The 10,507-nt window shown below is 50.3% G+C and overlaps 1 protein-coding gene across 1 annotated transcript; it reads left to right on the top strand.

Annotated features, from left to right (window-relative positions):
* Window positions 1-6: 6 nt before the first annotated feature.
* Sap30l (SAP30 like) lies at window positions 7-8,087 on the top strand. Its single transcript, XM_005350027.2, has 4 exons — window positions 7-550; window positions 3,746-3,868; window positions 5,880-5,978; window positions 7,717-8,087. Exons 1-4 carry the CDS (start codon window positions 353-355, stop codon window positions 7,843-7,845), a joined length of 549 nt encoding a protein of 182 aa, XP_005350084.1. The 5' UTR covers window positions 7-352; the 3' UTR covers window positions 7,846-8,087.
* Window positions 8,088-10,507: the final 2,420 nt, after the last annotated feature.

Here is a 10,507-nt window from a genome sequence, read left to right as displayed (position 1 = left end):
ACGGCAGGTTCGAGGCCGGGCCCCCGCGTGGAGAGCCGCGGGGTGGAGACTTTGCAGCGCGGCGCGGAGCAGGCGGGAGCCGGCGGGGGCCTCCGGAGCCCCAGGGCGACCGGGCCCGGATCCCGAGGGAGCCTCGCGAGCCCGGGCCGGAGTCTCGGCTGGTGCATCCCCGGCGGGGCCCGGGCTGCAGGAGCACAGAGCAGCCGGGCCTCGCGGAGCTCAGAGAGCGCCTGACCCAGGGCACACCGTGGGACTCGGGCGCGGGGCTGGCGGAGAGCTGCCCCGCGGGGCTCACAGCGGCGGAGTGGCCTACAGGGGCCCTCCCCCGGAGGGGCCAGGCCGGGGCGGGGAGATGAACGGCTTCAGCACCGAGGAGGACAGCCGCGAAGGGCCCCCTGCCGCCCCCGCCGCCGCCCCGGGCTACGGCCAGAGCTGCTGCCTCATCGCGGACGGCGAGCGCTGCGTCCGGCCCGCGGGCAACGCCTCCTTCAGTAAGAGGGTGCAGAAGAGCATCTCGCAGAAGAAACTCAAGCTGGACATCGACAAGAGCGTGAGTGTCAGGGCTCAGCGCAGGGCAGCGGGAAGGGACCCCGGGGACGCTCGGTGCGCTGGGCCTCGCAGCGCGGTCTGTGCAGAACAGGGGACTCAGGATCGTGGAGGCCGCTCTGTGCTCCGCGACGCTGCCCGCATCCCAGAGGGTGGGCTGGGGGGGCCGAGGAGGGCTTAGCACACTGTCCCTGCCTGGGAAAAGTGACAGCAGTTTCCAGCTGTCACTGTTGCGCCGGATAGTAGAACAGAGAGAGGTGGGTTACTTTTGCAAGACTTAGGGGTAAGGGGTGACAAGGGGACCCGGGGGCTCTTCTCCAACTTCGTCCTCCCTCCAGGGACCTTGTCGTTCTTTCAGACACTAGCAAGGTGGCTGCGACTTTCCTGTCTCCCGCGGCCTCCGTCTCTGCAGCGCAGCACAGAGCCCGCTTTCGCTGGCAGCGAATGAGTTTTTCTGAGATGTGGCAGAAATAAGGACAAGGCCAGCCAGGTCTTAGATGACTCTTGCAGCGGATGTGATTGGAAGGGGGCAGGGAACCGGTTTTCTTGATGGGTAACATTATTTGGTAATGCAGACGGAGGCGGACATTTAAAATTGAATGGGATTGCCTTGTGGCTAATTATAGGAAACTTCCTGTGTGATTTCACCTGCTCTTGTTAACGGTTCTGAAGATGTGCCTATTGCCAACTGGTTAGGAACTTTTTAGTCTGACATCTGTTGCTGCAAGCCCTGAGTGGCAGCTTCCAGATTAGGAATTGGGACCGGGTTAAGGAACTCTTAATATTCAGGGAACTTGAATGATTAATGGCCAACGTTTAGTGCAGTGGTTCTTAACCTTCCCAGTTCTGCGACCCTTTAGTACAGTTTCTCATGTTGTGGTGACCCTCAACCATAAAATTATTTTGTTGCTACTTCATGACTGTAATTTTGCTACTGTTACGAATTGGAATGTAGATACATAATACACTTAGAAGCTGGCTAATTTCCTAAACCTGTCTTGCTTCCAAGTTCATCATCTTTTCTTCTAGACTCCTCTCTTAGACACTCAGTTTTATTTAGTTAGCCAGTATAGTCTGGCTCTTTTTGAATAGTGCTGTCTTTTTTTTTTTAAATGATGGGGACTTTTCTTTTTACAAATGTCTGTCAATAAATAAGTGAGGAATGGATGAATCGAATTACAACGGAGCAAACACTGGCTAGACAGTAAGGTGTCCCCTGATAATCACATGTAGGCATGAAAAGGGAATTCTAGGATGGCACTGAATTTATCCACTTGGAAACAGTGCCTGCCTCCTGTGTGGGCTGCTGGCAGGATTTCTGTGAGCATTCCCCACATCTGGATGGTTTGTTGCTGCAGCAGAGACTCCATTTACCGACTCAGCCCATGGGAAAGCCCATGTGGAGCAGTGTTGAGCATCTCACACACATCATCAGGAAGAGAGGCCCTTTGGACCCGCAGCAGCAGCTCCCAGAGGCCATGCTGGGGAAGGCGTGTGGTTGGAAGCACAGTCTCAGTCCATTTCAAGGTGGTGTAGAGTCATTATTTCTGAAAGGGTTTCTATTTCATCCCACAGACTTGGGCAGGAATTCAATCCCAAGTAACTGCTGTGTTACAAGAAATTTTAGCTGTTGTAGCAAGTGAAACAGGAGGGGGGTAGGGGGGAGACAACCACACAGTGAGCTTTTGCTTCCACCCTCAACACCCACCCCACCCACAAAGGCCTCTGAGCCCTGAAGTTGCTGAAATGCATTTCAGACTTAAACATGGTTAAGGACAGAGACTGGCTGTCTTGTAAGAGGATCTAATGGGTGCCCTTTTAAAATAAGACACCACGGCCCTTCAGGTGGGCCCTGGAAGCTTCTGTAGTATATTAAGACATAGCCAACTTGCAGCTGACATGCTTTTTCTCTGCTTCTGGGGAGTGGCTGAGGTTGGGAATAGTGTAAAGGAAATGTAGCAGAGAAAGGAACATTTACCAAGGCCTGGGGGGCCTTGGAGCTGACCATCTTCCCATCTAAGCTTTAGAAACATCCCATTCTGCTGCTCTCCCAGCTTACCATGACACTGGAGAGATGCAGCTTGCTCTCTCAAGAGGCACATACTAGCTTTGCCTATCCAAGTGCCAGCTGCCAGGGGCGGGACAGGGGACACACATCCTGTGGTCTTGTATCACCTGGGTGTTACTCTTTAGGACAGTGACATCTGAAAGTTCATTGCCAGAGTGAAATCTGGCAAAGCCATCCCAACTTGTGACCATGCAAGAGGTGACTTTCACCAGCATAAGCTGTTTTCCGGTATGAGAGTGACTATGTTGGTGCCTCAGCACATATTAAGCGCCTGCTGTGTGCAAGACAGCAACACAGTATAAACTCAAAGTGACTCATGACTCACTAATCCAACCACACGAAACGATAATCATCCAACTAAACAGTTTTTGTTAGTTCCTCCATAAAAAGACCTGAATTAATTGATGGTGACTTCCTGTCAGCTTACTTTTATCTTTAGGGATTTAGGGACTAAACTCCAGTTCAGATGTCTCCCCAGAACATTTGTGCACCAGCTGTCCCTACCCAGAGCCATTTACAACACGCGTTGGGTTCTGCAGCGTTTTTTGAATGGTTCCCCCAGGCAATGGTGACACTTAGATTCTTAAATAAAAACACATTCTTCACATTTGAGCTGCTATTGGCACCTTTACTAATATGCTCCAGTGTTTATTAGAAAATCAGGGTAATACCCACTCCTTTTTATGTGGTTCTGCTTTGTGAGAATTCTGTCTCTCTCCGATCCTTTGTGGATCAGATGTGAAGTAGTGGGAGTCAAGTTTTTCAGTGTTACCCTGCAGTAATAGCTGTTGTGAGTACCATCTCTACAGTCCCTGCTGCTCAGCTCTGCCCACTCAAGTTTACAATTCCTCCTGGTACCTGTAAAGCCAGTCTTTCGGCTCCAGCCATCTTTCCCTCTTTCCCGTACTGTGGAGAGACTTGGATGCTAATACACTGGCGGGGGGGGGGGCAAGTTGGACATTTGCTCGTGCACTTAACTGTACCCCAGCGCTCTGTATCCTTCTGTAGCCTATAGCAATAAGGTAGTAAACTGTGGCCTGCCTCACTCATCCGTCTCTCTCCAGTACCTGACCAAAAGAGGAGGCTCACGACTTCACAGGCTAACACTGACTTTAGGTCTCTTCCCATCAGGTAAGGCACCTGTACATCTGTGACTTCCACAAAAATTTCATCCAGAGCGTCCGAAATAAAAGGAAGAGGAAGACGAGTGACGATGGCGGAGACTCCCCTGAGCATGACGCTGACACTCCTGAGGTAAAGGCCAGAGTGCTGGTTGTGACCCAGGCCCCGCTCCCAGCCAGAGAATGAGAATAGTGGGACGCCAGCTTTCCCCGGCTATTGTGTTTTCTGAACTAACCAGTCATCTTTGCTTGCATTGCTGTGGTTTGTTTGAAATGTGTTTTCTAGACTTTCAGTAACGTTGGCTCTGAAAGCTTGGAGCTGAGCTGCTCTGCCTGCCCTGTTGGTCTCCAGATAGGCCCAGGCTCCGAGGTCCCGGGGGGGGGGGGGGGGCTAGAGACTCTGCTTATGGTCTCTGTAGTAGACTTTTGCAGGACTTTGCCTCTTGAACCTGGCCAGTGCCTGACCACGGTGTTGCTGCTTTTAAAACCCTGTTCTTGCCTTTAAAGTTCATGCTGAGCCTGTGTGGTCTGAGCAGCTCTCTCCCCTTCTTTTCTGACCTGAAAATAAAGGTGCATCTTGTCAGTGCCACCAGCTGGACTGGGGCTTTCCCCAGAGACACACCTCAGTCATTTAACAGGTGCTGAAGTTTGACATTTGAGGGGAGGGGGCACAAGTTGAGTATTATAGGATCATCAACAACACCCCTCCCCTGACCTCTAGAGGCAATGACATTGCCTGAGCTGTGACAGTGAAAATGATGTCTACAGGCATTGCCACATATCCTTCAGGATGTGCCCCCTTAAAGTATTGCACAATACCGTGTGCCCTAGCATCTCACCCAGAAGAGTTCATTGTGTGTTAAGGAAGGGGCTCCAGGAAGGAATAGCTGGGTTTCCTTCCAAAGTGTTCTCACTTGGGCTTCTGCAGAAGAGTAACTGTATCCAATGTGCACTGAGTACTTGACACATTGTTATCTCATAAGGTGACCTCCTGTGAGCACACTTCGTGGCTGGGAGTAGAAGTAGAAGTAGGCGGGCCTCAGTCTGCAGGCGTGGAGGGGCATGTGAAACTTGGCCCTGTCCTGTACCTCTCCCCGTGTCCCTTCCCCAGCTTTACTTTCCAGTATCTTCCTATTGCTGCAGGCAATAGGAAGTTATGGTTATTTCATAAAGACATTCTGTTTTTTAATCCCTTTGGCCAACAGTTTAGAAAAGGTTTCCAAGAATGCTTTAAATGATGGGGAATTCTGGACCCTCATGCTAATCATTCTTTTTTTTTTTTTTTATTTTCAAGACAGGGTTTCTCTGTAGCTTTTTGGTTCCTGTCCTGGAACTAGCTCTTCTAGACAAGGCTGGCCTTGAACTCACAGAGATCCACCTGCCTCTGCCTCCTGAGTGCTGGGATTAAAGGGGTGCACCACCACCGCCCGGCTTCATTCTTTTTTTATTATTTTTATTTTTTAAAGTGAGTCCCACTTGCCTGAAGCAAGAGCCTCTCTCTTGGAGGCAGGTGAAGGCAACCCTTTCTGGACCTTCCATATTTCATGACTGGTTAGCTCGCCCCCTGCTAGGCTAGCTGAACAAAGAGAAGAGGGTCCTTCTAGACCCTTAGCAGCCATCTGCAGAGCTCCTGGCCCTGACATGCAGGTGGATCAACCTCAGCCTCTTTTTCAGCTGCACCATGGGAGCTCTTTCAGTCCGTTTTCTAGCTTATCTCCTCCAGTGTCCCTGAGCTGGCCTTTCTGGACACCCTGGTGTCCTCTAACTCTGCCTGCAGTGAAGCCCAGCTCTGTGCTGCAGGGGCTCCCTGTTCCCCCAAACCCCCACTCCTACCCAACCCGCAACCCAAGTTCCTTCTGCCTTCCAGGACATGCCGCGGCGCTCTTGTTGCCCAAGCTCAGCCTCTGCTCCAAGTTTCCATGCTCAGAATCATTCCCCTTCCTCTCCTCGTTCTCACATCCTCTCTACTGCCCCTCTTCTGCCCACCCTCCTCCATCCACACAGAGCCCTTTTCTAACTGCCTTTGGGCTCCTTGCTAGTCATCGTCCTTGGTGAACAGTGTCTCCGACTTCTTCCCTCCTCAGCCCTCTCTAGGGTGTGCCCGGCCAGGGGACTCAGACGTAACTGTCTCTCTTCTCCTCTAGGTTGATCTGTTCCAGCTGCAAGTGAACACTCTTCGACGCTACAAACGGCACTACAAGCTGCAGACCAGACCAGGCTTCAACAAGGCCCAGCTAGCAGAAGTAGGTAGACAATCAGAGAGGCCCAGCCTGTGCTCCTGTGGTCCTAGCCAGCCCTCCCACACATCATCCACTCATTGCATCTCTGCCATGCTCTGGAGGCGAATCTGTCCCTTTTTGCATGACAGAATCAAGAGCTTTCCACATAGAATAGAAAGTCCTGTTTCCCAAAGGAATCATGCACAGAGACGGGTAGACCTTCTTAAAGTCACACAGCAACCTGAGGACTCTTGATTCTGGTTCATGGCATCATTTTTACAAGATTCTCCATAGAACCAGTCCTTTCAGGTGTATCAGTGTGATTAGCCACTGTGCCTTTAGATTTAGGGACCTTTTTTTTCCCTCTGAGTAGTAGGGATCAAACCCAGGACCATGTGTATGCTAAGCAAATCATCTACTGGTGAACTTCCCCCTCACGCTCCAGTACCTACCCACTCCCCTTCTTGACCTATGGAGTTAATGGAAGTCTTTTCCTATATAATTCGTGGCACCTAAGAAAATATTTTTCTTCATTGAGTTCTTAACTTCGTTTGGTGGGAATTGGGAAGAGGTCACCCTTAGCATCTCTCTGTCTCTCTCTCGTATGTACCAATACCGATGGGCTCAAGTGACTCTCCTGCCTCAGCTTCCCTTCTAGGCACATGTCACAGTACTTGCCTTCCTCATCTTTCTTATTTCTCCTGCCTTTTGTTGTAGAAAAAAAAATTTTTTTTTTTTTTTTTTGGATTTTCGAGACAGGGTTTCTCTGTGGCTTTGGAGCCTGTCCTGGAACTAGCTCTGTAGACCAGGCTGGTCTCGTACTCACAGAGATCCGCCTGCCTCTGCCTCTCAAGTGCTGGGATTAAAGGCGTGCGCCACCACCGCCCGGCTTGTTGAGAGGTGGGGAAAAGAAAAACACAATCCAGGGACTTTATTATTTCCAGGTCTTTCTCCATCTGCCCTGACCACCTCCACCAGGCCAGCTTGGGTTTGGGTCTGTCTGATGTGTCTTCACTCTTCAGCCTTTCCCTCGCCAGCATAGAGGTACAACAGCAGCACACAGCTTTGCTGCTTGCCCACCGCAGCTAGGAGAAGAGTGGGGTTTCTCTAGGGCAAAGCCAACAGAAGCAGGACATGGCCAGTGAGCACTCTCCTTCAGATTGCCACACTTTCCCGGGGGCAGGTGTCCCCTCTTAGAGGAATTCTTGGAGCCAGACACATCTGTTTGACTGTTCATTTGATGTTTTGGCGTGGTTTTTGTTTTGTTTTATTGCATGTGTGTGTTTTCAAGGCAACTGAGGCTGGTGATCTTGAACTCCTGACCCATCAGTCTTACCCTCCTGAGAGCTGGGATTACAGGCATTCAACACCACACCGAGCTTGACACAATTTTTAAAAACTTTTTTTTTTTTTTGGTCCATTTCCTGAGCCTGAAAGGCTTGGTGGCAAATAGCCAACCAGGGAAGTCCAGCCTCCTTACACCACAGGATACTGAAGCCATGCCAGGGATGACTAGCTGTTACTGAAGTATATCTCTGTCTGTATGTAGGTGGTACCCTGGGCCTCAGTGGTATACTTTTGGTAGCCCAGGAGAAGAGCAGCTAAGCCCTGGAGCAAGGGACTGCTACATTCTGCAGCTCCTTGACAAGTCTTCCAGGCAGTCACTTCCGGAAGCGGCTCCTGTTCCCTCTTTACAGAGTGTAGGATGTAGGGCCCTGATGTGCACATAGCTTAAGGGACTTTGGTCTTTCCTCCCATGTAGACTGTGAGCCGACACTTCAGGAACATACCGGTGAATGAGAAAGAGACGCTTGCCTACTTCATCTACATGGTGAAGAGTAACAGAAGCAGACTGGACCAGAAATCGGAGGGCAGCAAGCAGCTGGAGTGAGGCGCAGGCGGCCGGGTAGGCAGAGGCCTTGGTGAGAGAACAGCAGTGCAATGCTTGATGACAGGTGGTGTCTGCACGTCTCAGCCCATAAGGACTGTTCACATCTACTGTAAATAAAGTTTGAATGATGGATACTGTAAATCTCTCTGTCAAGAGGGTTATATTCTTACAGGTTAGCATGTGTATAGAAAGACTTTCACTGCTCAGACTGAAAAAACAGTATCATAAAAGGAATTTTAAAACTGTGTCTTGAATACTCACCAGAGCTTTAAATCAATTCTCCTGGAGATGTTGGGTGATGTGCCTTTTGGTAGTCACCGTGCAGTACCAGGCTGCCATGGGCAGGTCTCAGCCCCGGCAGCATGGCTCAGTGACAGTGGAAGCACAGAGTGGGCCCACGTTTGGACTGGCCTTTGCCGGCTGGGACACAGGCATGCTACTTTATTGCAAGTTTTACCATTTAGTAGCAAATCAGTTTGACACTGGTCCCCCAATTGCTCTGGGGCCTCTATGCAGTGGGCACTCAGTGTGTGTTGGCCAAGAGTTGTCACAGCTGTGCAGCTTCTGCTTCACTCCTCCTACCCCCGGGACCTGTTATTTGTGTTCCTCTCTGCTTAACCATGTGTGAGTCATCTGCTTAAAAGTTGGAGGAAACCCTGCCCCTCCACAAGAACCTCTGGGCAGTTGCACGTGTCCGTTGAGATTCTAGAATTGACACGAAGATGTCACAGACTGGTCACGGTGGTGCGTGCTTTAGTCCCACCACTCGGGAGGACAAGGTAGAGAGCTCAAGAGTAAGCTAAGCTAAAGACCCTGTCTCAGAAACAAAACAGTGAACATGGGGATGGCTCATCGGGGATAGGCACTTGCTGCCAAGCCTGCTAGCCTGAGTTCTAATCCCTGTTGGCCATGTAGTGGAGAGAACTGGCTCTACACACACCACACAATAGATAAATGAAATTTATTAGTTTTTTTGGGGTCTGTTTATTTGTTTGTTTTTCGAGACAGGGTCTTTCTGTGGCTTTGGAGCCTGTTCTGGAACTAGCTCTTGTAGACCAGGTTGGCCCCTGCCTCTGCCTCCTGAGTACTGGAATTAAAGGTGTACACCACCACCGCCCAACAGGTTTTTTTTTTTTTTTTAAGTTTTAAACAAAACCATAGCCTTCCCTGAGAATCTTCTGCACTTTACCCAGAGTGAGGTATATACCATGACCCGTTAGGCTCCTGGCAGTAAGTGTTCTGGCGAAGATAGAGTGTCATGTTTCCAGTCTTTAGTTGACAACCTGCAGGAGAACTGCCCAGCTCCTGCATGGTTCCTGCTCAGAAGCCCAGCTGTGGGAAGACAGTGTGGCTGGACTTGACTCCTTGGCCCTGTAAGGCCAAAAAAAGGGAAACAAAAGTCACCGCCACCTGATGCTCAAGTGAGAAAGGCAGGATCTGCCTCCTTTTGGGGAGAGCGCTTGCTAAGGAAATTTTTGAAGTATTAATTTTTCTCATTGTTCGAGTCAGACTCTGCTGTCTAGTTATGTCAGAACCAAAGCATCCTGGGAGAGCAGAGCTTTCCTGTCCAAAGATGTTTGCAGAATCTCCAGTCAGTGTGACAAAGGGTGTGGGTGGGAGGATTAAGAGAAAAAGATTGCTAATTTCCAACCAGCCTGGTATACATTTGGTCAGATGTCTCATTTTCCTGTTTAACTTCAATTTTGAGTTTTTTTTAAGCCTTAACTAACAAGAGGACAGCAGAGGCCTGGCCCAGCAGTTTTAACGTCTCCCAGATGGCTTCCCCTGAGCACCATCTCGGAAATCAGAGTTAACCTCACACTGAGTGAGTGAAGGAGTGTTTGATGGTCTCGCTTCTGTGGAATGGGGGCGAGAGCCTCCAGTGTCACTAACTTGCAATGTGTTCTGTCGTGGCCAAGCCCACAGAGAGCTCAAATGGATGCCAAGCAGACTGCAGCCTGATGGAGCGTGTATAAATAGGTGTATGTAGAGTATGAACCGTGTCCTGGTTGCAAGCAAGGGCTGGTGAGGTGTTCCCTGGATGTTTTCGGTCCTCACCTCCGTGCAGAAGTTGGTCTCAGTCCAACACTGGTGGAGGCAAATGGAGAGAGAAGCTAGTGCTGAGGACAGACAGGACCTTTAATTTAACTGGCCCTGTGGAAATGTCAGTGTCTCATCCAGGAAGAAAATGTAGCTTCCTGATATTTAAACCAAACTGTGGGCATTTAAGTTGTATCATTGTTTCTTCAGCATCATGTTTAGTTTCCTGAGCAGAGAGGCTCAGTTCTGTGCAAGATATGGCAGTAGGCTCAGTCTGGTCCACGTTTCTATGTCCAGATCCAGGCTGGGGAACATCTGCCCTCCAGCCACCTCAGAATCCTTATCCTCAGATGCACACACCCTTGGAGAAGTAGAGGCCGGGGCTCTCTTTCTCTGCCGGTAAAACATCAGCTGGCAGAAAAGGCAAAGCTAGCCGGGCTGTGGTGGCGCAGGCCTTTAATCCCAGCACTCGGGAGGGAGAGGCAGATGGATCTCTGTGAGTTCGAGGCCAGCCTGGTCTATAAGAGCTAGTTCCAGGACAGACTCCAAAGCTACAGAGAAACCCTGTCTCAAAAAACAAACAGAGAAAGAGAGAGAGAGAGAGAGAGAGAGAGAGAGAGAG

Source organism: Microtus ochrogaster, chromosome 7 (genome assembly GCF_000317375.1).
Source record: "Microtus ochrogaster isolate Prairie Vole_2 chromosome 7, MicOch1.0, whole genome shotgun sequence".
NCBI classification, from domain to species: domain Eukaryota; kingdom Metazoa; phylum Chordata; class Mammalia; order Rodentia; family Cricetidae; genus Microtus; species Microtus ochrogaster.
The sequence above is the reverse complement of the archived record's forward strand: the minus strand, read 5'-3'. Positions and strand labels throughout refer to the sequence as shown.

Bases quoted from the DNA above. Each gene is read 5' to 3' on its own strand.
- Sap30l (XM_005350027.2), top strand. From the start codon at position 353: ATGAACGGCTTCAGCACCGAGGAGGACAGCCGCGAAGGGCCCCCTGCC. The intron at 3,869-5,879 runs GTAAAGGCCAGA...CTTCTCCTCTAG, and splicing joins ATGACGCTGACACTCCTGAG to GTTGATCTGTTCCAGCTGCA. The intron at 5,979-7,716 runs GTAGGTAGACAA...CCTCCCATGTAG, and splicing joins ACAAGGCCCAGCTAGCAGAA to ACTGTGAGCCGACACTTCAG.